The 26,193-nt window shown below is 40.7% G+C and overlaps 1 protein-coding gene across 2 annotated transcripts in view; it reads left to right on the top strand.

Moving 5' to 3' along the window:
* The first annotated feature begins 412 nt into the window (after positions 1–412).
* GPSM2 (G protein signaling modulator 2) overlaps positions 413–26,193 on the top strand; it is a 53,012-nt gene continuing 27,231 nt past the window's right edge. Inside the window, exons 1-5 of one of the 2 annotated variants that reach the window (XM_007528685.3) lie at positions 413–812; positions 15,085–15,389; positions 24,017–24,238; positions 24,852–24,987; positions 26,028–26,170. In XM_007528685.3, the coding sequence (XP_007528747.1) occupies positions 15,334–15,389; positions 24,017–24,238; positions 24,852–24,987; positions 26,028–26,170 (557 nt within the window). In that variant the 5' untranslated portion in view covers positions 413–812; positions 15,085–15,333. The remainder of the gene's footprint in view (positions 813–15,084; positions 15,390–24,016; positions 24,239–24,851; positions 24,988–26,027; positions 26,171–26,193) is intronic. The other variant, XM_060201968.1, reaches the window with a different exon arrangement.

Here is a 26,193-nt window from a genome sequence, read left to right as displayed (position 1 = left end):
GTCTTTGGTATGTTCGTAGACTGTGAATAAACTGAGAGTTATGTTTATTTCTGGTTAACCAGCTGTGGACAGGAAGTGAACAGAAACCAAAGGCGTCCTGTCCAGCAGCGAGTTTGAGTCCCTGACTGAGAAGAGACGCGCCACCCCACCTTCCCGGGGAGCAGAATTCTGCAAAAGTTTGCTTTTCTATTTGATTAATTAATTTATATTTTACTTAATTTTTTTTATAGCTACCAAGTTTGCTTTTATAACAGCAGCAGACGCTGGGTCTTTCACACGGGCTACTCTGCTACACACACACACTTCTGGACATCCATGCCCCCCCCCCCAAGATCTGGAGATAAAATTAAGCGAGAGAGGAAAAAACAAAACAAGACAAGAGCAACTGCTATGCGGAGGCGGAGGCGGAGACGGAGGCGGGCTGCAGGAACAGCAGGGGACTTAAAGCTCCCGGGTGTCTTCTCCGACCCAAGCGCAGCCCCCGCCCAGAACCGCCCCGCCTCCCGCCTCCCGCGCCGGCCATTGGCGGGTCCGAAAGACGCGGGGCGTTGTCGGTTTGAATGGGAGCGACCGGGACTGGCGCGCCTGCGCAGAGGGGAGCGGTAGCAGCCCGTCGGCAGCGCGAGGACCCCTGAGCCGCGAGGACGAGCGCGGAGGAGAGCGGAGCGGGGGCGGCCTGGGGTCACGTGACCCTCGGGGCAGGGGGGGGGCGGCGGGCGCAGAGTCCTCGCCGGGGGAGGGGCCGAGTGGCTCCAGGTCGCTGCTGCTTTGCCTTGTCCGCGGGGCTTCCCAGATTCGCCGGCCGGGGGCAGGTGAGTTCTTGGGGCACGAAGGGGGCTGCGTCTGAGGGCGCCCCTCGGCGGAAGGAGGGAGAGAGAAAGAAGAAAGGAAGAAAGAGAAAATGTGTGTGTGTGTGTGTGTGTGTGTAGGCCGAGTTCAGTGTCCGGGGTCTGGGGCGACCCCTTTGTTCGCGGGGGCTGAAACTCGGGGAGCCTTGAAACTCGGGGTGCCGCTGGCCTCGGGACAGCGCGCTGCGGCTTTCCTCTTGGAAGTGTTTTCGAGTGCGAGCGCAGCCGAGGAGCTTAGTTCTCGAATCTTCCTCAGTTTTAAAGAAAAAAAAAAAGGACAGCGGCAGAGGAGACTCCCCCACGCGGTCGGGGTGAGAGGCGCTCGGGAGGCCGCAGCTCGGGGCGCCCGCGGGGCGCGACCCCCTCTGACGCCGCGCACCTGCGCAGAGCGCGCGAGCCGCCGCCGCCGGGCTCCACAGGTGCGGGAGGCGCCGCTTCCCCGGGCTGACTCGGGGTAATACCGCATTGCACTCTTGTAAAAAGTGCAACATCTGTCATTTTCCTACTTTTCATAGTGATCCTGAGGCTGGCTTTCTTTCTCTCTTCCTTTTTCTCTCTCCCCCTCCCCTTTCTGTTCCTTTCTTTTCTTTTCTTTTTTTAACCTAGTCTCATTCGAAGTCTGTCGGAGAAAGAGCAGCGAGCGTAGGTGGAAACTTTCTTTGCCTTCGTGCATAATTGAACGCAGCCGGGGAGTGAAACGGAGTCGGTCGCTTCTTGGCTTTCCTTTCTCGGCTGTGGTCTCTCGTGGCGTGGTCTCGTCTGCGTTTTCAACCTGCCGCAGTTGAAGGGCCCACGGGAGATTTCCAGCCTGATAGCCACCGGTGGCGTCACCTCTGATAAGTGCCACCTTTGCCTGTGCCGGCGCACGAAGCAGCTTTGTTTGAGATGTGGGGAAGCCACTGCGTGGACAGGGCCGTGTGTGAGCTGAGTGCGGACTCCGCGAAACACCAGCTCTGCGCCTCCACCTGGATTCCCTCGGGTGCTTTCTCGAGCTGTCAGACACACTAAAGATCGAAGGTTTCTGTGGTTTTGTTGTGGGGGCACTTGCTTGCGGATTTTCTTTAGTTAGATGAGCTGGCTCGTTGTCTTTTCTTTTGTCATTAAATCAGACGTGTGGGGACCAAACAGCCCGCTTGGATGGTGTGCTGCCTTGCCATGCTTGGGACTCAGGTTCGAGCCGGACTCCCACCGCATTGAAAGTAGCTTGGGTGCTGTGGTCTCTTACTCTTTCTTTGCCTGTGTCTAAAACAAACAGTACCCTCCTCCCCCAAATAAAGTAAAAAGTCAAATACGCAGTATTACAAATACTATCTTTTGATAGAAATTTGACATTTTGTACTAGGCTACTTGTAATAAAGGTAAGTTATAGTGTTGTTGTTTTTTTTTTTTGTAACTTTTTTTTTTTTAGGGATTTATTTATGAGACAGAGAAAGAGACCGAAACAGACTATGCAGTGACGGGGCTTGAACTCCCACCTTAAACATGCAAGCCCTGCGTTTTGCCCCTGGCGCATCGCCCCAGCCTTTGGTTGCTGCGGTTGCTCTGCTGGGTAGCCATTTTCAGAGGGGCGGGCAAGCGATGACACCTTCTTCCTGGGTTACCGTGCTTGGCAAAGCAACTGCTCTTTCAGATGCCTTAGCTCACAAGCCCCAACTTTGTTATTGAGCATAAAGGATTTCTAAGATTTCCCTAAAAGCTCAATTTTTTGGAGTGAGTTCTGTGGAATTTAAAAATTCAAAACAGATTTAACCTACTTAGATTCTTTTTAAAATATACAATGGGGGTAGGGGCCGGATGGTGGCGCACCTGTTTGAGAGCACACATTACAGTGCGCAAGGGCCTGGGTTAACACCCTCCCCCCCCCACCTGCAGGGGGAAAGCTTTGCAAGTGGTGAAGCAGGGCTGCAGGTGTCTCTCTGTCTCTTTCTCCTCCTTCCTCTCTCAATTTCTATCCAATAAATAAAGATTATATATATATATATATATATATATATATATACGGGCTTTTTGTAGTAATAACTACTGTCATTACTACGAGTATACTTTATGTTCTTTTGGAAAGTACCAGAGCTGGGTACTATGTTAATACTTTATAAATCATTCTGTTTTCAAGAACCCTGTATGGTACTATGCTTGCTGTGAACTATGTAGAAATAATTTCAGTCCTTTTAGGGCCACTGTCTTGTTTTCACTACCTTATAAATCATATGAATATCCATCTTTGTAAAAATAGTTATGATTTAAGAGTAACATTTCCCTGAGTTATTTATGTGAATATAAACATACTCTTTAAAAAAAAAATTATTCCCTTTTGTTGCCCTTGTTTTATTGTAGTCGTCTTTGTTGGATAGGACAGAGAGAAATGAAGAGAGGAGGGGAAGACAGAGAGGGGGGAGAGAAAGACACCTGCAGACCTGTTTCATTGCTTGTGAAGTGACTCCCCTGCAGGTGGGGAGCCGGGGTTTCAAACCGGGACCGGGATCCTTAAGCCAGTCCTAGCGCTTTGCACCACGTGTGCTTAACCCGCTGTGCTACCGCCCGACTCCCATAAACATTCTTTACTGTGGGACAGAAGTGTAGGACAAACTCAGTTTTCTTTCTGTGATAGGATCCTTTGCTACTTTGTTGTTGCTGTCTTCTTAGAAAGGATCAAAAGGGTTTTACTGGATGTTGATTATGTGCAAAGCAGTTTTCTTGGTGTTATGAAATGACAGGAAAAAGTTAAATGATTGTTTCTGGATTTCTTCTTAGTATCTTCCTTCTGTTCTCCACTCCTGTCCTATATGTTGCTGATAGTTTATCTTCCTAGCAGAGGCCCATCTAACTTTGCTATTTCTATGTAAAAAAAAAAACAAGGTCTCCTATTTTTGTTAATACAAAGTTGACTGCTTCAGCCACATACATATTCAGGATCCCTCACAATTTAGTACAGTTGTATGTAGGCTTCTCTGATTATGAAACAGCAGTTGTAAATTAGTGCAGTCACTGGTGTGATTCAGATTGATTCCATTTATAACCCAAAAGAAGTCTCCAGTTCATCATTGCCCCATCTCACTGTTTAACAACATGCTAAATGAGGCTTGAAGTATTCAAATCACTTTCTACATTATATTTTGTTTTAGTATTTATCTAATTTGAAGTTTCATGCATGACTCTTACTAGTATTACGGTGACCCGGAGAGTATAGGCTTTTAGGATTCTTACGTGATTTTTATATATGTCTGAGCTAACAATGAGCTAATGTGTGTGTATGTTAGAATGTGAGGTTTTAGGGAGTCGGGCGGTAGAGCAGTGGGTTAAGCTCATGTGGCACAAAGCGAAAGGACCGGCGTAAGGATGCCAGTTCCAGCCCCCGGCTCTCCACCTGCAGGGGAGGCACTTCACAGGCGGTGAAGCAGGTCTACAGGTGTCTTTCCTCTACAGGTGTCTTTCCTCCTTTTTGTCTTCCCCTCCTCACTCCATTTCACTCTGTCTTATCTAACAAAGACGACATCAATAACAACAATAACTACAATAATAAAACAAGGGCAACAAAAGGGAAAATAAATATTTTAAGAAGTGAGGATTTGGGTGTATTTGACATTAACATATATTCATATTTTACTAAAATTGCTTTTTGACTATACTTCTCTGGAATGGTTGCAATTATTGTTTTGCCTGTTTTGAGGTTTGACATAACAAGTCTCAGGTATACAATCCAATATTTGTGTTTAGTGTAAATGATCACATTCAGTCTAATTAGCATGTGTCACTAAACATAATTACAATTTTTTCATGAGAACTTTTAAGATATTCCTCCTCCCCTTCCTTTTTTATTTTAATTTGACACCAGCTTTATTAGAGGGCCTCTGTGCCTGTATAGTGATTCTATTATTCTTGGCAGCTTTTTCCTTTTCTTTCAGACAAACAGAGAAATTGAGAGATAATTAGAGATAGAGAGGATGAGAAAAAGAGAAACACCTGCAGCACTGCTCCACCTCTTATGAAGCTTCCCCTCTGCAGGTGGGGACTGGGAGCTTGAACGCAGGTCCTTGTGCATAGTAATGTGTATACTCTCGTGGCTGTGCCACTACTTTGTTCCTTTTTTTTTAAAAAAAAAATTATTTGTTTATTCCCTTTTGTTGCTCTTGTTTTATTGTTGTAGTTGTTGTTGATGTCGTTGATGTTGGATAGAACAGAGAGAAATGGAGAGAGGAGGGGAAGACAGACACCTGCAAACCTGTTTCACCACCTGTGAAGCGACTCCCCTGCAGGTTGGGAGTCGGGCTCGAACTGGGATCCTTAGGCTGGTCCTTGTGCTTTGTGCCACATGCGCTTAACCTGCTGTGCTACTGCCCGACTCCCTACTTGGCTCCTTCTTAACAGCTTTCAAATACATAGTATTGTGGTAGAATTGCTTACAGTCTCCATGTTGTGTATTACATTTACTGCTTCAGGCTGACGTTTTCTATGTATTTCAAATAGAGGCAGACAGGGAAAGTTACCACAGCATCCATGGAGTTTCTCCAGTGCATTACTGTGAGGGGTTCAAACCTGGGTCCTTGTGCATGGCAAAGAACAATGCTCTACTAGGAGAGCTATCCCTGGCCTGTGTATTACACTCTATATATGTATATATCTTATTATGAGAGAGAGACAGGCTAGAGTACTGGTCAGCTCTGACCTGTAGTGGTGTGGGAAATTGAACCTGTGGTCTCAGGGGTTTAGGCATACAAGTTCCTTGCTATTAACAGCCTGAGCTATTTCCCTGGCCTTGAGTTTTACAGAGAAAGAAAGAAAGAGAGAAAGGAAGGAAAGAAACGAACAGACAGACAGTATATATAACAACCAGAGCATCACTCTGAATTACAAATGCTAGGGATTGGAAAATAAAAGTGAAAGCTTAAAATTAATAGTAGCTCTATTTAGCCCACATGTGATATCTCTCATAGTAGTCCATGAGATTTAATTCCAGTTATATTCAGGGACCCTCTGACTTAATGGTGTGCCATTAAGATGTTGATATATTTGGAATCTATAACTAGTTCTAATCTAGTTTTTAATTGAACTTTAGTTAGCTGATTGATAGTCACAAATGGCTTATTAGAAAGATTTTTGTTTTGTTTTGTTTTGTTTTAAATAATGTATTTGCTTGTGAGGGAAAGACTAAATTTCTTTCTTTTTTTGCCTCCAGGGTTATCACTGGGGCTAAGTGCCTACTGTATGAATCTGCTGTTCTTGGTGGTCACTTTTCCACTTTTTTCCCCCATTGGATAAGACAGAGAGAAATTGAGAGGGAGGGGAAGATAAAGAGAGGAAGAGAGAAAGACATACACCTGCAGATGTGCTTCACTGCTTGTGAGGTGGAGGGCCAGGGGCTTGAACTTGGATCATTGCATGGGTTCTTGTACTTCATACTGTGTACACTTAACTCGGTGTGCCACCGGCTAGCTCCCCAAAAAAGACTAAACTTCCCATATCCTCAAGTTTGGTATCTTTTTTCAATAATTAGATTTGCAAATAGCACTTAGCCAAGTACAAGTTTAAGTATTCCATTTTTTTCTTTCCCATCTATGAGTCTTGGAGTCACTGTGGGTGTTGCTACTGTTCCACCTGTCTTGTTTTATTTATTTATTTAATACAGAGAAGTTGAGAGGGAAGGGGGATAGAGAGGAGGTGAAAAAGAGAGACAGCTGCAGCACTGTTTCATCACTTGTGAAGCCTCCCCATTGCAGGTGGAGACTGGGGCCCTGAGCTCATGTCCTTGTGCATTGTAGCATGTGTGCACAACCAGGTGCGTCACCACCTAGCCCCACTACCTGTCTTCAAGTTGTAAGTCTTATAAACTCTCTGCTAATGCTTTATGTGTGCCTCTTAAATCTGACGAATGAGTGTTGTTCTCATTTTTCTCTGTGTAGTCTTAGCTGGATTGCTTGCCCAAGTACTCAGCTTATCTTAGGCCTAACTTCCCTTACTCAGCCAACTATTTCCCATGGCTTTCACATTTTCTGATGTCAAAATAGTCTTTCTTGCTTTAACTGGCTCCTGAACTCCTGCCACCCTAACGTCAAGCTCTGGAGTTTTCCTCTGCTGGACTTTGTTTACTATACCCTTTACCTTTTCTGACAATCTTCCCTGACTTTGCTATGACAACGTCCTGCCTTTTACCTTCCTGCTCTTGGTTTTTTGTGTATTGTAGCTTATTCTTATTATCTAGTTAACTTTCTCTCTTTCATATAAAATGTAATTAGAACTAGAAATTTGGAGAGCCCAGGTGGTGGTGCACATCTTACAATATGAAAGGACCTGGGTTCGAGCCCCCAGCCCCCACCTGCAGTTGAAGGGAAGAGGGATAGAGAGAGCTTTGCAAGCGGTGAGCAGTGTTACAGGTGTCTTTGTCTCTCTCCCTCTATGTCACCCCCCTCCCTCTTGGTTTCCGGCTGTTTCTATTCAGTAAATAAATAGAGATAATAAAAATTTAAAAAAAATTGGATTGGATGACAACCCATATTTAATTCATCTAAAAATTAATGTTGTGGTCCAGGAGATAGAGTGTTGGACTTTAACAATGAGATCTTGGGGCTAGGTGATGGTGCACCTGGTTAAACACACAGATTACAGTGTGCAAGGACCTGGGTTCAAGCCCCTGGTCCCCACCTGCAGGGGGAAAGCTTCATGAGTGGTGAAGCAGTGCTGGAGGTTTCTCTCTATCTCCTTCCCTTTCTACTTTCCCCTCCCCTCTCAATTTCTGTGTCTATTCAATAGTAAATAAATTAAATAAAAAATAAAAGAATGAGATCTTGAGTTTGGTCCTTAGAATTGCATATGCCAGAGAAATGTTCTAGCTCTTTCCCTCTCCCCCATCCTTCATGAATGTTTAATAAAGTAAATTAGTGAATGTCTACTGACACATTCATATTAATAGAAATACTGAGTTTAGGTCTGGGGTAGATAGCATAATAGTTATGCAAAGAGATTCTCATGCCTGAGGCTTTGAAGTCCCAGATTCAGTCCTCTGAATCACCGTAAGCCAAAGCTGATCTGTGCTCTGGTTAAAAAAGAAAGGAAGGCAGGAAGCAAGGAAGGATTCACTTAGGATAACAACTTGACTTTGTTTTTTTAAATAAATAGTTAATTTTAGTTTTATTTTAAAATACTTGACTTTATTTTAAAAGTGAATGTTGGTTTTGGGTGGTGGCACATCTGGTAGAGCATACACATTACAGTGCATAAGGACTCAGGTTCAAGCCCCTGGTCCTCACTGCAGGGGGAAGCTTTACAATTGGTGAAATAGTGCAGGTGTTTCTATCTCCCCTTTCCTTTCAGTTTCTCTGTCTCTATCCAAAATAAATAAAATTTAAAAAGAGAAGGTTTTGGCGTCCTACTTTGTCACTCCATTTTTAATAATACTTGTTATTGTTACTATGCATGTACCCTGAATCCTAATATAAAAGAACTTGTTTTAATGTGTTTTTTGATTTTTTTTTTCTCTATACCAACTCAAACTGATAAAGAGCTGTTGTATTTCTGACTTAAAACATTACAACTGAAAGGGATTTGGAGCATTACTGAGTATTATACTTTAAGGAAACCATTAGATCAAGAGAAGATTAAAAATTTTAGGTATCCAGTGTCACACTCAGTTAAGTGCACATAGTATGAAACACAAGGACCTATGTAAGGATTCACGCAAGGATCCTGGTTCAAGTCCCCCAGCTCCCCACCTGCAGGGTGTTCATTTCACAAGTGGTGAAGCAGGTCTGGAGGTGTCTATCTTTCTCCTTTTCTACCCCCCCCCCCGCCCAATTTCTCTCGATTCTATCCAATAAAATGGAAAAAATGGCCACCAGGGGCAGTGCACTGAGCCCCAGTAATAACCCTAGAGGCAAAAATAAATAAATAAATATTCTAACCTGGGGGCAAAACATACATACCCATCTTACTGATAATTGAATGAAAGAAACAGGCTACAAGTTAGCTGCATTTAATTATATTCTAGAGTAAATAGTGTAGATAAATTGAAAAGACAAAAGATGTAAATATGACTATCCATCCCCTTACCCCACAGCTAGTGTGCAACTGTTTTGCACATAAAGTAATAACAACATTCCTTATTTACTCCCATTGTATGCCTGTTTGCCTAGAAGTTCATCTATTTGAATAGCAGGTGTTTGCCTAGTTTGACTACCTAATCAGGTAATTAAACATGAGGCAATCGGAGTTAAGTACTACTTGATCTTTCTGTATGCTCTGTTAGTTTCTGGGATATGAGGGAGAAATGATTGCTTTCTCTTTCTCTGTGGTCAGACCAAAAGATATTGTGAGCTAACAGTCCTCAGTAGTGAGTTTTTGGGACATTTTATTAAAACTTAACTCATGCTTTGTTGTTGTTTCTTTGTTGGGGAATTAATGTTTTACATTCGGCAGTAAACACAATAGTTTGTACATGCATAACATTTCCCAGTTTTCCATATAACAATACAACCCCCACTGGGTTCTCTGTCATCCTTTTTGGACCTGTATTCTCCCCCATCCACCCACCCACCCACCCCAGAGTCTTTGGTACAATACACCAATTCCAATTCAGGTTCTACTTGTGTTTTCTCTTCTGATCTTGTTTTTCAACTTCTGCCTGAGGGTGAGATTATCCCATATTCATCCTTCTGTTTCTGACTTATTTCACTTAACATGAATTTTTCAAGGTCCATCAATGATCGGCTGAAAACAGTGAAGTCACCATTTTTATAGCATTATGTATGTGTGTGTGTGTGTATATATATACCACAATTTGCTCAGCCACTCATCTGTTGTTGGACACCTGGGTTGCTCCCAGGTTTTGGCAACTACAAATTGTGCTGCTAAGAATATATGTGTACACAGATCTTTTTGGATGAGTGTGTTGGGTTCTTTAGGATATATCCCCAGGAGAGGAATTGCAGGATCATAGGGTAGGTCCATTTCTAGCCTTCTGAGCGTTCTCCAGACTGCTCTCCACAGGGGTTGGATTTATATTCCCACCAGTAGTGCAGGAGGGTTCCTTTGACCCCACACCCTCTCCAGCATTTGCTGCTGTTACCTTTTCTGCTGTATGACATTCTCACAGGAGTGAAGTGGTATCTATCTCATTGTTTTTATTTGCATTTCTCTGACAATCAAAGACTTGGAACATTTTTTCATGTGTTTCTCAGCCTTTTGGATCTCTTCTGTGGTGAATATTCTGTCCATGTCCTCCCCCCATTTTTGGATGGGGTTATTTGTTGTCTTGTTGTTGAGTTTGGCAAGCTCTTTATATATTTTGGTTATTAAACTCTTGTCTGATGTATGGCATGTAAAAATCTTCTCCCATTCTGTGAGGGGTCTCTTGGTTTGGGTAGTGGTTTCTTTTGCTGTGCAGAAGCTTTTTAATTTGATGTAGTCCCATAGGTTTATACTTGCCTTAGTCTTCTTTGTAATTGGATTCGTTTCATTGAAGATGTCTTTAAATTTAGCTGGAAAAGAGTTCTGCCAGTATTTTTCTCTAAGTATCTGATAGTTTGTGGTCTAACATCCAAGTGCTTGATCCACTTGGAATTTACTTTTGTGTTTGGTGAAATGTAGTGGTTCAGTTTCATTCTTCTGCATGTTTCAACCCCTTTTTTCTAACACCATTTGTGGAAGAGACTCTGGTTTCCCCACTTAATAGTCTGAGCCCCTTTGTCAAAGATTAGATGTCCATAGGTGTGGGGGTTTGCTTCCAGGCTCTCAGTTTTATTCCACTGGTCAGTGTGTCTATTCATGTTCTAGTACCAAGCATTTGATTACAATGGCCCTATAATACAATTTGAGATCTGGGAGTGTGATGCCTCTAGTTCTGTTCTTTTTTCTCAAGATTGTTTCAGCAATTCTGGGTCTTTTCTGGTTTGTTCTATGTGGTTGGGATCTTGATGGGGATAGCATTAAATTCGGATATGGCCTCTGGGTAGTATATTCATTTTGATGATGTTAATTCTTCCAACCCATGAACATGGAATATCTTTCCACTTCTTTGTGTCTTTTTCAATTTCCTTGAGTAATGACTCATAATTTTCAGTATACAAGTCTTTCACTTCTTTGGTTAGGTTTACTCCTAGATATTTTATTGTTTTTGTTGCTATAGTAAAAGGAATTGATTTCTGGATTTCAACTTCTTGTAACTTAGTGTTTGCATAGAGGAATGACACTGACTTTTGAATGTTAATTTTGTAGCCTGACACCTTACTGTATTGCCTAATGATTTCCAAAAGCTTCTTGCTGGATTCCTTAGATTTTTCTATGTATACTATCATGTCATCTGCAAATAGGAGAATTTCTGTATCCAATCTATATCCCTTTAATTCCTTGCTCCTGCCTGATTGCTATGGCAAGAACTTCCAACACTGTTGAATAGTAATGGTGACAGTGGGCAGCCCTGTCTAGTACCTGATCTGAGGGGAAATGCTTCCAGTTTTTCACTATTGAGTATGAGGCTGTAGGTTTGATATATTTTCCACTGTCTTCAGGAATTTTCCATCTATTCCCATTTTTTGTAGTGTTTTGATCATAAAGGGATGTTGTATTTTGTCAAAGGCTTTCTCTGCATCTATTGATATGACCATGTGGTTTTGGTCTTTTATTGATGTGGTGGATCATGTTGATTGATTTACATATATTAAACCAACCTTGCATCCCTGGGATAAACCCTACTTGGTTATGATTAACAGACTTTTTAACATACTGCTGTATCCGATTGGCTAGAATTTTGTTCAATATTTTCGCATCTATGTTCATCAGAGATATTGGTCTGTAGTTTTCTTTTTTGGTTGTGTCCTGTCTGCTTTTGGTATCAGAGTGATGTTGGCTTCATAGAAGCTGGAAGGGAGTATTCCAGTGTCTTCAATCTTCTGTTAACACATGCTTTTAAGGATATATATATATCTCTTGCAAACTGCTAGTTATGTATTTATGAAGATTGGAGTTTGAACTTTCTAACTTCTCATTATTCTTTCAAATCTTATCCTTTCCATTCCATTTTCTGGTTCCTGTCACTGAATTTTCCTTTTTGATATTTATTTATTTCCTTTTTGTTGCCCTTTTTTTTTATTGTTGTAATTATTTTGTTGTTATTGATGTCATCGTTGTTGGATAGGACAGAGTAAAATGGAGAGAGGAGGGGAAGACAGGGGGAGAGAAAGATAAGACACCTGTATTCCTGCTTCCCCTGCAGGTGGGGAACCGGGGGCTCGAACCGGGATCTCAAACCAGGATCCTCACGCCGGTCCTTGCGCTTTGCGCCACATGCGCTTAACCTACTGTGCTACCATCCCACTCTCTATTAATTTTCTTATCATAGTGAACAATTCATAAGTTAATATGTGTTACAAATTTTATTATTTTTACACTAGTAATACATAAGCTGCTAAATATGAAATTAAATTGTTGACTACATGTATGGTGAAGTATGAATGAGCACATTGTTGCTAAATTGGTTAAAGTTACTGTAACAAGAATTGCTTGTCTAGTGAATAATTCTAAGATAAGTACTGCTAAATTTTTTTTTTTCTTTTCTTTTTCCTCCTCCGGGGTTATTGCTGGGCTCGGTGCCTGCACCATGAATCCACCGCTCCTGGAGGCCATTTTTTTCCCCCTTTTGTTGCCCTTGTTGTAGCTTCGTTGTGGTTATTATTATTGCCCTTGTTGACGCAATTCGTTGTTGGATAGGACAGAGAGAAATGGAGAGAGGAGGGGAAGACAGAGAAGGGGAGAGAAAGATAGACACCTGCAGACCTGCTTCACCGCCTGTGAAGCGACTCCCCTGCAGGTAGGGAGCCGGGGGCTTGAACCGGGATCGTTACACGGTCCCTGCGCTTTGCGCCACATGCGCTTAACCCACTGCGCCACCGCCCGACCCCCAGTACTGCTAAATTTTTATAGAAATCGCAGTATGAAAGTGACGCTTGGGAGGGACATTTTGTTTTTATACAATATAAAGCTATTGTAAATCACTCTTAGGAAAATTAACATTCTCTGTTTATTTAAAAATGGTTATGTATGTACTCTTATGGTACTTGTTAATTTGACTATATATTTAATAAGTATAAAGTTAACATTTTAAATAATTGGCAGTTTTTGTAAGAGTCATTGGATTAAGAATATTTACATTATTGATTTAGTAATGATTGACAAGACTGTAGGATAAGAGAGGTACAATTCCACACAGTTTCCACCACTAGAGTTCTGCATCCCATCCCCTCCATTGCAAGTTTTCCTATTCTTTATCCCTCTGTGAGTGTGGACCCAGGATCATTATGGGGTGCAGAAGGTTTGGCTTCTGTAATTGTTTCACCACTGAACAGTGGGCATAAGCAGGTTGATCCCTACTCCCAGCCTGTTTCTGTCTTCCCTAGTGGGGCAGGGCTCTTGGAGAGGTGGGGTTCCAGGATACACTGGCAAGACCATCTGTCCAGTGAAGTCAGGTGGGTGTCATCTGCAACTTGGTGACTGAAAAAGCATTAAAATATAAAGCCAAACAAATTGTTTAATAATCAAGACCTAAACGTAAGACTATAACAGATGAGATTTGGGGTCTCTTTGGAAAAGGCTAGTAGATCTATTTTAGGTATATTCCAAGGGGCCCATGACTTTACTAATTTTGGCCAGAGCCTGGCAGCTAACATGCTGGTGGGTTAAAGCTATTGTCGAGGGAGATGGTGTCATAGTTGGAAAAAGGACTAGAAAGCTGGATCCGGGAAGAGAGTAGCACCCAGATATGGGAAAAATATATAAATATTGTTAACTGTAAACTGTGGATTTGATCTGGGGTTTATAATCAGCTAAGAAACCTCTGCATCCCTGTAGATCTGAGCTCGAATTCCGTGGTCATAGCTAGGGAACATTCTAGGCGTCACTCATTGCAGGATCTGTTTTCCTCGAGTGGTAGTGTATGTTGTCCCAACCTCCCTTCAGAGAGTGGGCAGTCCCTACCATGTTGATCCTACATTAAGGGCATGGTCCTGTAGAGACCCACAAGAGGGTCCACTATGTTGTTTCTGACCAGTCATAGTGGAGAGAGGGATCTATTAGAGGTCTAGGCCCCACGTGTCTATGTGGGAATCCCAGAATTCCCTGACTAGGGCCCTAGATGATGGGATGGCCTGGTAGTGACCAAAAGAGCCATCATTGAAGTATGCCAGTCTCTTGCCTTTTTCCAGCTTTTGTAATCCTTAATTTGTCTGACAAGGTTAGCTTTGGAGTGATTGAGAAAGTGAATTAGGAAGTAGCTGGGAAAGGTACTATTTGTAATTTTATTAAATACCCTTACCTCCTGTCCTTTTTTTATCCGTAAGTCTGAACATCAAAGTGAATAAAGAAAGTTTGGTTAACAGTTTAGTTGTCATGTAATCTAGATGCACTTTGGAGGTATTACTGTGGATAGCTATATCACTTCTTTTAACATGTTTTCATAAGGAAAAAAAGGTGCTGTGGAATTCTGAACACAGGAGGAAAAGAGCATTGTTGACTTAATAGCAGCAACTTTTCATCTCATTTTTAAGTACTTCCTTCCTTTGTTGGCCATTGGAAGAGATAAGAGGGACAGTGTTTTGTATTTCTTGTATGCTAAATGGCTATTAACTTGAAAACCTCACTTCCTCTAGGAAACTTGCCAGTATTCCCAAGGCTGATCCTTTCCACTTTCTCTCTTCCTTCTTACAGGTTCATACTGCTGTATTCCCTACTCTTTTAACTACTTAAGTTAGCATTGAGTGGGTGTCTATTATCAATATTTAGTTTGTAAGAGCTGAAATACTTAAAAGGATGGCATACAAAAGAGAAATCTATTTTTTTACTGGACAGTAGCAGAAGTAGGACCAGAACAAGAAGGTAGAAATGGAAAAGTTACTCAAACTATGAAACAACTTTCAAAGAGAATTATTCAAAATTAGAATTGCTGCCTTATGACCACGTGGGAGTGCAGCAGTGATAAAATGTTGGAATAACTGACCTATAGGGTTATTTATAACATTAAAATTCTAGGACTTAGTCTGTCTCTTATCCCCCCCCCCCCCAAGTGGAGTACTCAAATTTCATATATTTGCATCCTTACTTAGAAGCTTCATGACAGTTAAGCTCTCTGCTTTTTCCCCTTGGTTGACATAGCAATAGTCTAGAGTTAGCTATGCAGTTACATACAGTTTTGGATTATTTTAGGTTAGTCTTTGAAAGATAGGACTTCAAGCAAAGCATTTTGTATTCCTTTTTTCAGAAATGTTGCTGAAGTGCTGCTGAAAGGGCCTGAGATGCAAGGATTTGGGACACATGTTGAACCTTTAAGCTGTCTGACATTGACCTTCTTTCATTATTAATAAAGAAGAAGCAGGCGCTTAGGATGTATTAACACCAACTATTAATATACTAACTGGACTGTGTTCTGCGAACAATTCTACATTGTAAAGAGCTGGATTGACACTCAATAAAATAATTTCATATTTTGCTCAGCTTATAATATGACTCTATGGAGAAAAATTTGATAAGCATGAGGGAAGACCATTCTTTTCATGTTCGTTACAGGTAAGACTACTGCTTTCTTAGTGAATGGTTTTTAATCCTATTAAAACATGCATTAAACTCTGATCATTTCAAATTTAAATTTGAAAAATACTCCAAATAAATGAGCTGTGGTTAGTGTCTCCTGTAAACATTATTTTCTTGCTGTTGTGATTGTTAGTTTTTGCATCTTTTCTGTAGGAAAAATATAGTAGAGACCAATTAAATACTGTAGTTTATTAGTGTTTTATGAAAAATTTTACGAAGTTACATTTTATTTTGTAACATGTCAAGCAAATGTGAAAAAAGGAAAGTCTATAAGTTTTTAGGGGTAAAAGATGGAGTTTTTCATATGATCAGCTCAGTGACCTACTGCTTGCAGTGACTAAGTAATCTTTTATAAACAAGCTTTAAAAAAATGTTTAATGTTGAAATGAGTGGACACTTTCTAAATATGTTGAACTAATAACCAGTTAAAACATTTAGTGATAAGATATTAATGACATTTCTGATAATATTTAGAATTTCTTTTTTTAATGTGTTAATTTATTTTGCATAGAGACAGAAGTTGAGAAGAGAGGGGGAGATGGATAGAGAGAGAAATGTACAACATTACTTCACCCCCCTGCAGCTTGAACATGGGCCCTTGTGCACTGTAATATGAGTGCTTAACTGAGTGTAGCACTACCTACCCAGCCCCTCTGACAATACATTTGGGAGCAAAGCAAGGTTATCTTCTTCAAGTTACGTTAGCATTTACCCGGGAACAACTTCTGGTCATTGCACTCTTGCTATAATGTAAGCACAAACATTAATATTAGAATAGGAGACCTAGTTGTTAGTAAGTAATTAGATGCTAGTAGATTCTTGGTGAAAATCTTTATGTTAATTTTAAACAGACACCAGAATTAATAGCAGTGAATATTTATCACAATCTCTATTGACTTAAAATGTCTGCTACCCATTGTCGATCTCTTAACATATGTTTAGGAAATAGTGAGGAACTGGGGAGAGAGCTCACCAGGTAGGGTGAGTGCCACCTCCTATATGTGGACAGACACCATGTGGGGGGAGCTGTGGCACAAGAGAAAGTTCTGGTACTGTGGTCTCACTCTCACTGTTCATCTGAATGAAGAAAGCAGCTTAGAGTAGTAAAATTGTGCGTGCATGAGCAGCTGTGCAGGTTGGACGTCAAGCGTTGGACAGGGTGGACACGTCATCAATGTAGTAGCAGTAGGTGGCAGAGGTCTCAAAGAAGGGGCAGCTGAATTTTCGGGCCAGAGCCAGTCCTTCCTCCTTGGTGACCTGTCTTAACTGCTTTAGGTCAGACTTGTTTCCCACAAGAACCACTGGAGATGAACTTGTGTTTTTACAGGTCTTACAATATGAGTAGCCAGCTCGGCCTTATTGCTAGTTTCCTGGCCAGCAGCCTAGTCACCTGGAATTGATGGTGCTGCTGTGTAATTCTCTTTCTCCCTCTCCCTGGTTGAAGTAATGTGCCTTCTGTTCTGGGTTTTGTTTTTTGCTTTCAACATTCACATTTATTTATTTATTTATTTACTTACTTATTTATTTATTTTTATTAGAGCACTGCTTAGCTCTCTTATGGTGGTGCTGGAGATTGAACCTAGGACTTTGGTGCCTCAAACATGAAAGTCTTTTGCATAACCTTTATGCTATAAGCCCCTACTTATATCTTTCAAAATGTGAATACATGTAGCCTTTTCATTTCATCCTAGCAGTGAATTTACTTAATATATTACTGTTTACATAGTTGAAATCAGTTCACTTTTTTCCCCCACAATAAATACATTTATTTACAAATAAATCGTGTAATCAATAAGGCTATTCCTTTTCACCCCATACTCAGTTTCTTTCGTTAGTGGCATTTGTGTTGATGGTTCTTTTACTGCAATTAACAAACATTAACACAGTCTTATAGCATAAGTGTGCTTTATCCAGACATTTTTAGCTTTTTTTTTTTTTTTTGTTATTGGATAGAGAGAGAAATTGAGAGAGAAGGGGGAGATAGAGAGGAAGAGAGACACCTTCAGACCCGCTTCACCACCTGTGAAGCGACTCCTCTGCAGGTGGAGAGCTGGGGGCTTGAACCGGGATCCTAACCCGTCCTTGCGCTTTGTGCCACGTGCGCTTAACCTGCTGCACTACCACCCGACTCCCTAGACATTTTTATTTTTAGCCTTTTGGAACCAACTTACTTTTTCCCCCATTCCTTTGTTTTTACTTATTTAATTTCTTTATTTTTTAATGGTTTACAGTCAAATTTACAGCAAAATACAGTAGTTTGTACATGTGTAAAATTTCTCAGTTTTCTGCATAACAATTCAACCCCCATAAGGTCCTCCTCTGCCATCATGTTCAAGGACCTGAACACCACCCCCACCCCAGAGTCTTTTACTTTGGTGCAATACACTACAATCCAAGTTCTGCTTTGTGTTTTCCCTTCTGATCTTGTTTTTTTTTTTTTTTTTTTTTTAATTTTTTAAATTTTTTATTTAAGAAAGGATTAGTGAACAAAAGCATAAGGTAGGAGGGGTACAACTCCACACAATTCCCACCACCCAATCCCCATAACCCACCCTCTCCCATTATAGCCTTCCCATTCTCTAGCCCTCTGGGAGCATGGACCCAGGGTCGTTGAGGGTTGCAGAAGGTAGAGGGTCTGACTTCTGTAATTGCTTCCCTGCTGAACATGGGCGTTGACTGGTCGGTCCATACTCCCAGTCTGCCTCTCTCTTTCCCTAGTAAGGTGTGTCTCTGGGGAAGCTGAGCTCCAGGACACATTGGTGGGGTCTTCAATCCAGGGAAGCCTAGCCAGCATCCTGGTGGCATCTGGAACCTGGTGATTGAAAAGAGAGTTAACATACAAAGCCAAACAATTTGTTGAGCAATCATGGATCCCAAGTTTGGAATAGTGGAGAGGAAGTGTTAGGGAGGTACTCTCAACTTCTGTCTGAGAGTAAGATCATCCCATACTCATTCTCCTGTTTCTGACTTACTTAACATGATTCCGTCAAGATCCACCCAAGATTATTACTACTTTTTAATAATTAAAAAGGTAATCTATGTCTATCTTTTTTCTTATTTTCCCCTATAAAAAATGCCTAGTTTTAGGGAGTCGGGCGGTAGCACAGCAGGTTAAGTGTGGCACAAAGTGCAAGGACCGGCATGAGGATCCTGGTTCGAGCTCCCGGCTCTCCACCTGCAGAGAGGTTACTTCACAGGTGGTGAAGCGGGTCTGCAGGTGTCTCTCTTTCTCTCCCCCTCTGTCTTCCCCTCCTCTCTCGATTTCTCTACTATCCAACAACGATATCAATAGCAACAACAATAATAACTACAACAACAGTAAAAAAAAAAAAAAAAAGAAAACCACAAGGGCAACAAAAGGGAAAATAAATATATAAAAAAAATGTCTAATTTTAGTATTTAAAGACAGCTAGTTCAGGTAGCTTATCTAGTAAATTGCTTTGTATATTGAGATTACCTGGGTGACTTTAAAGATCAGACCTGGTCGTGGTCCGGGAGGTGGCACAGTGGATGAAGTGTTGGACTCTCAAACTATGAGGTCCCAAGTTCAATCTCCAGCGGCACATGTACCAGAATGATGTTTGGTTCTTTCTCTCTCTCCTATCCCTCTGTTAGTAAATAAAAAATATAAAAAATAACCTGAGCTAAATAAATAATTAAAAAAAAATCAGACCTGGTCAGTGATCAGACCAAGAAAAGAGAACCCAGCTTTGAGAGATCTTTTTTTTATTAAAAGGTATATTTTTTATTCATTTATTTTTATTTGATAAGGAAGAAAGAAGTTGAGACAGGAGGTGGAGGGACAAAGAGACACCTGCAGATCTGCTTTATAGCTTGTGAAGCTTCCCCCCTTCAAGTGGGGACTGGGGGCTGAAATCTGGGTCATTGAACGTGGTAAAATGTATGTTCAACCAGCTGTGCCAACACCTGCCCTCCCCCCACCCCCTGAGAAATTTCTTTAAACTCTTCCATCCTCACCTCCATTTATTTATTTATGATAAAGAAATTTGGTCAGATCTGGCATACAAGAATTGAACCTGTGACATCTGGGGCCTCAGGCATGCAAATTCTGTGCTCTAACAAGATAAAACTCCTTGACCCTCTGAAAGTTAGCTTTTCAGGGGCCAGGTGGTGGCATACCTGGTGAGCACACATGTTACAGTGCGCAAGGACCCACGTTCAAGCCCCGGTCCCCACTTTAGTGGTCCAGGAGGTGGTGCAGTGATAAAGCTTTGGACTTTCAAGCATGAGGTCCTGAGTTTGATCCCCGGCGGCACATGTGCCAAAGTGATATCTGGTTCTTTCTCCTCCTTTCTCATTAATAAATAAAATCTTTAAAAAATTTTTTTAAATGGTTAAAAAAAAAAAAATATATATATATATATATATATATATATATATATAAAGTTAAAAAAAAGTTTATTGTTCAAAATTATTCCAGGGTCAGGGTGGGCACCTGGTTGAGCACACATATTACAATGCGCAAGGACCTGGGTTCGAGACCCTGGTCTCCACCTGCAGGAGGAAGCTTCACAAGTGTTGAAGCAGGGCTGCAGGTGTCTCTCTCTTACCCTCTCATCTCCTCCTACCCTCTCGATTTCTCTCTGTATCTATCTAATGTAAATAAATAAAGTATTTTTTAAAAATGTATTCCAGGGTCAGGTGATGGTACACCCATTTGAGTGTATATGTCACCATGTGCAAGGACCTAGGTTCAGACCCTTGGTGCCCACCTGCAGGGGAAAAACTTCACAAGAAGTAAAGCAGTGGTGCATGTGTGTATCTCCTCTTTGTCTCCCCCTCTCTAAATTTCTCTCTCACCTATCAAATAAAGGGGGGAAAAAGACATCCTATTATAATCTCTGCTACTATTGTGCAGCCAGGATTAAAAGCCATTGCTTTGTTCCTGAAGATAGTGGAGTATATATATAGCAAACCTACAGCCAACATCATACTCAATGGTGAAAAACTGGAAGCATTTCCACTCAGATTAGGTACTAGACAGGGCTGCCCACTATCACCATTACTATTCAACATAGTGTTGGACGTTCTTGCCATAGCAATCAGGTAGGAACAAGGAATTAAAGGGATACAGATTGGAAGAGAAGAAGTCAAACTCTCCCTATTTGCAGATGACATGATAGTATACATGGAAAAACCTAAGGAATCCAGCAAGAAGCTTTTGGAAATCAGGCAATACAGTAAGGTGTCAGGCTACAAAATTAACATTCAAAAGTCAGTGGCACTCCTCTATGCAAACACTAAGTTAGAAGAAATTGAAATCCAGAAATCAATTCCTTTTACTATAGCAACAAAAACAATAAAATATCTAGGAGTAAATCTAACCAAGGAAGTGAAAGACTTGTATACTGAAAATTATGAGTCACTACTCAAGGAAATTGAAACAGACACAAAGAAGTGGAAAGATATTCCATGTTCATGGGTTGGAAGAATTAACATCATCAAAATGAATATACTGCCCAAAGCCATCTACAAATTTAATGCTATCCCTATCAAGATCCCAAGCACGTTTTTTAGGAAACTAGAACAAATGCTACAAATGTTTATCTCGAACCAGAAAAGACCTAGAATTGCCAAAACAATCTTGAGAAAAAAGAACAGAACTGGAGGCATCACACTCCCAGATCTCAAACTGTATTATAGGGCCATTGTCATCAGAACTGCTTGGTACTGGAACATGAATAGACACACTGACCAGTGGAATAGAATTGAGAGCCCAGAAATGAGGCCCCACACCTATGGACATCTAATCTTTGACAAAGGGGCTCAGACTATTAAATGGGGAAAGCAGAATCTTTTCAACAAATGGTGTTGGAAACAGTGGGTTGAAACATGCAAAAGAATGAAACTGAAGCACTCTATTTCACCAGATACAAAAGTAAATTCCAAGTGGATCAAGCACTTGGATGTTAGACCACAAACTATCAGATACTTAGAAGAAAATATTGGCAGAACTCTTTTCCGCATAAATTTCAAAGACATCTTCAATGAAACGAATCCAATTACAAAGAAGACTAAGGCAAGTATAAACCTATGGGACTACATCAAATTAAAAAGCTTCTTCACAGCAAAAGAAACCACTACCCAAACCAAGAGACCCCTCACAGAATGGGAGAAGATCTTTACATGCCATACATCAGACAAGAGTTTAATAACCAACATATATAAAGAGCTTGCCAAACTCAACAGCAAGAAAACAAATAACCCCATCCAAAAATGGGGGGAGGACATGGACAGAATATTCACCACAGAAGAGATCCAAAAGGCTGAGAAACACATGAAAAAATGCTCCAAGTCTGATTGTCAGAGAAATGCAAATCAAGACAACAATGAGATATCACTTCACTCCTGTGAGAATGTCATACATCAGAAAAGGTAACAGCAGCAAATGCTGGAGAGGGTGTGGGGTCAAAGGAACCCTCCTGCACTGCTGGTGGGAATGTCAATTGGTCCAACCTCTGTGGAGAATAGTCTGGAGAACTCTCAGAAGGCTAGAAATGGACCTACCCTATGATCCTGCAATTCCTCTCCTGTGGATATATCCTAAGGAACCCAACATATCCATCCAAAAAGGTCTGTGTACACATATTTTCTTGGCAGCACAATTTGTAATAGCCCAAACCTGGAAGCAACCCAGGTGTCCAACAACAGATGAGTGGCTGAGCAAGTTGTGGTATATATACACAATGGAATACTACTCAGCTGTAAAAAATGGTGACTTCACCATTTTCAGCCGATCTTGGATGGACCTTGAAAAAATCATGTTGAATGAAATAAGTCAGAAGGATGAATATGGTATGATCTCACTCTCAGGCAGAAGTTAAAAAACAAGATCAGAAAAGAAAACAGAAGTAGAACCTGAAATGGAATTGGTGTATCACACCAAAGTAAAAGACTCTGGGTTGGGTGGGTGGGGAGAATACAGGTCCAGGAAGGATTCAGAGGACCTAGTGGGGGTTGTATTGTTATATTGGAAACTGGGGAATGTTATGCATGTACAAACTATTGTACTTACTGTTTAATGTAAAACATTAATTCCTGAATAAAAAAAAAGTGGGAAAGAAAAGCCATTGCTTTGTTAGAGTGGCTAAACTAATCTTAATAAACGATAACTTAGTGCTGCTCCCAAAATTAAAATGCCTGATCAGTTACATTTTTTTAAACATTTTGAATTTTATTAAATCTTAACCCTTCAGTATGTCTTTTCTTCTGCTTTTTTTTTTCTTACTAGAGACAGAAAATTGAGAGAACATAGGGAGAGAGAGAAACATCTGCAGCACTTCATCACTCCAGAGGCTTTGCCTACAAGTGAACCTGGAGCTTGAATGTCTAGCCCTAGTTAAATCAGGTTTTGAAAGCATGATAGGTGTACTACTGGTGTTACCAGAAGGAAGTTTTTCTTGTATGATCTGTCTGTCTGTCTGTCTGTCAATCTTAGAGGCCGAAAGGAAAAGAAACCATAACTCTAAAACTTCCTTCAATGTGATAGGGGATGGGCTTGAACCTGGGTCACACACACTACCCAAATAGTGCACTAACTGAGCTTCCCTCCTCCCTTCTTTCCTTCTTTCTTTTTGATGATGTGTGCTAATTTAAAGGAAAATTGTCAGATTATAGAAACACATGAAGTGAATATCCATAGTACATATACGTTTAAAAAAAATCACAAATATTTTGAAGAGACACAGTAGCAAGTTTAAAAGTTTAGTGTTAGAATCCAATGAATCTGTGCTTTTTTCCTTGTAGGTATATTTACAGTAACTTAGTTCTACTCTTGAAATTCATAGACCTGAGAATTAACATTTTTGCAAACCTATAAATCTTGTTTTCATTAAAAACATTTTTTAAAAATTAATGCAGACCTCATACATGCACATTTTTCACTGCTCCTGGGCTAGAGATAAGATCCCATGGCACCAGAGCTTCCCCTGATGCCATGGTACTCCCTTGTGGTACTAGAACTTGAATGTGGGTTGGGAGCATGGCAAGGCACACACCCTACTAAGGGTCTTTGCTTTCTAACGTAAAGTATTTTGACATTTAATTATCTTGTGAAAATGTGCCTTCCTCTTCTCTATTTCATGTTTCTATTTCTAAACTACAGGTGATTATCTGGTAGAAAGAAAGAGGGAGAGAGAACACACAGACACATAACTTGGCAGTGTGTACAGGTTGTGGGTGTCCGAGATGAATGGTAGGAGTTAACATCAGGTGAGTAATAGATTGCCTCACAGAGTACTCTTAGGCACTGCCTAGGTCTCCTACAACTCAGAAAAGTTTAGAAGTTACTACTTTGGCATCTCTCACCTGTAAAATTCACCTTTGGGTGAATCAATTAAAAAGAGCCCCAGCTGAGATATTTAGCTGTTGTATTGATCACTGAGGCTCATATATATTTGATTAGATGTATTCTTGTTGTAAATAATTGTTCTTATCAAAAGTGTGCATATACTGAGATTATAAAGGTAACTGTTCTGAGCAAGAGTCGATAAGTCCACATTTAAAGTACATTACTAGAAATTGAAAAACAAAAACACCGGTGCAGTTCAGATGTAATGTAAATGTCCTGTTTAATTTTACAGAATGGAAGCTTCTTGCCTAGAACTGGCCTTGGAAGGGGAGCGTCTGTGTAAGTCAGGAGACTGCCGTGCTGGTGTGTCTTTCTTTGAGGCAGCGGTTCAAGTTGGAACTGAAGATCTAAAGACACTAAGTGCTATCTACAGTCAGTTGGGCAATGCATATTTCTATTTGCATAATTATGACAAAGCATTAGAATACCATCACCATGATTTAACTCTTGCAAGGTAATTAATTTAAACTTCTTTATCCTCTTCTTCCATAAACAGTGTCACTTTAAGATATTTTCATTTTTTACTGTCAACTCTAAACCATTAATCCCCAGTAAAGAAATAAAAAATAATAGGGCTGGGTGGTGGTGCACCTGGTTGTGCACACATGTTACAATGCATGAGGACTCAGGTTTGAGCCCCCAGTTTCCACCTGCAGGGAGAAAGCTTTTCGAGTGGTGAAGCAGTGCTGCAGGCGTTTCTCTGCCTCTCTCCCTATCACCCTTTCCCCCTTGATTTCTGGCTATCTCTATCCAATAAATAAAGATAATAAAAAATTAAAAATAAAATATTTTTATTTAAAAAATTTACACATCTTGTGTTGTTTATTTAGTTCATTGGCATTCTATTTTTGAAACTAATCTTTAAGTTGAGTACACTTTAATTGAATAGCAATGATATGACCCTAGAGTTTAATTATGTGAAAATTAATTCAATACAGAAATGTAATTCTTGCATTTTATTTAAAGTATGTTCAAGGCTAATGGATCTTTCTTCCCTTAAGCATGTCACTTGTCCTCTGGAGAGAATTGTACTCTTGACATCATTTGCTTTTTTTTGTTGTCCCTAGGACTATTGGCGATCAGTTGGGGGAAGCCAAAGCTAGTGGTAATCTGGGAAATACTTTGAAAGTCCTTGGAAATTTTGATGAAGCTGTAGTTTGTTGTCAGCGACACCTGGATATTTCCAGAGAGCTTAATGACAAGGTAACAAGGAAGCATTATTACATGGCAAGCCAGATAAAAATATATGTATTTTTAAAAGTAAAGAGACCTGGGAGGAAAGGAAAAAAAAAAGTGGTCCGGGAGGTGGTGCAGTGGATGGGGGCATTGGATTCTCAATCATGAGGTCCTGAGTTCAGTCCTCGGCAGCACATGTACCAGAGTGATATCTGGTTCTTTCTCTCCTCCTTTCTCATGAATAAATAAATTCTTTAAAAAAGAGAGAAAGAGAGAGACCTGGGAGGTAGAGGTGAATAAAGCCTTAAACTATTAGGCTTTATTCCCATGTGCTGGAGTGATACTCTGTTTCACTCTTTCTCACAAATTTTTTAAATAAAACAGGAAATATTCATTAAAAGTAGAAGAGAAAGAAACCATTTTTTAGATGGAGACAATAAAGATGAAATAGTGAGAAGGTTCCTCTTTCATAAGAAATTATTTGTTTGGGGCTGGAGTAGTGATGTGCCTGATAGAACACACATTACTGTGTATGAGGATCCAGGTTCAAGCCCCAGCCCCCATCTGTAGAGGGGCAGCATCAGGAGTGGTAGAGCAGTGCAACAAGTGTATCTCCCTCTCCCTCTCTGTCTCCTGGGTTTTTTTGTTTGTTTGTTTGTTTTTAACTTCCAGGGTTATCACTGGCACTACAGATCCATTGCTCCTGGCAGCCATTTTTTCCATTTTTATTGGATAGGACAGAGAGGTGTCGGGGAGATAGAGAGATAAAGACAAAGACAGATACCTGCAGACCTGCTTTACCACTCATGAACTATCCCCCTGCCAGTGGAGAGCTAGGGGCTGGAACCCAGATCCTTTCCCAAGTCCTTGTGTTTTGTACTATGTGCGCTTAACTAGGTGCACAACCGCCTGACCCCATCTCTCACTTTATATCAAAGAGGAAGGAAAAATCATTTGTTCAGTTCTGTATGGATGACCAGCACAGATGTTTTTTTTTCTTGATCATAATGTCAAGCATATTATAAATAAATGTATGTATAGAATGTAAACACTTTAATTTCAACTAGGTGGGAGAAGCAAGAGCACTTTATAATCTTGGAAATGTGTATCATGCCAAAGGAAAAAGTTTTGGCTGCCCTGGTCCTCAAGATGTTGGAGAATTTCCAGAAGAAGTAAGAAGTGCTCTGCAGGCAGCTGTGGACTATTATGAGTGAGTAGCATTGATGAAGTCAA

This window comes from Erinaceus europaeus, chromosome 11 (genome assembly GCF_950295315.1).
Source record: "Erinaceus europaeus chromosome 11, mEriEur2.1, whole genome shotgun sequence".
In the NCBI taxonomy this organism is placed as follows: domain Eukaryota; kingdom Metazoa; phylum Chordata; class Mammalia; order Eulipotyphla; family Erinaceidae; genus Erinaceus; species Erinaceus europaeus.
The sequence above is the reverse complement of the archived record's forward strand: the minus strand, read 5'-3'. Positions and strand labels throughout refer to the sequence as shown.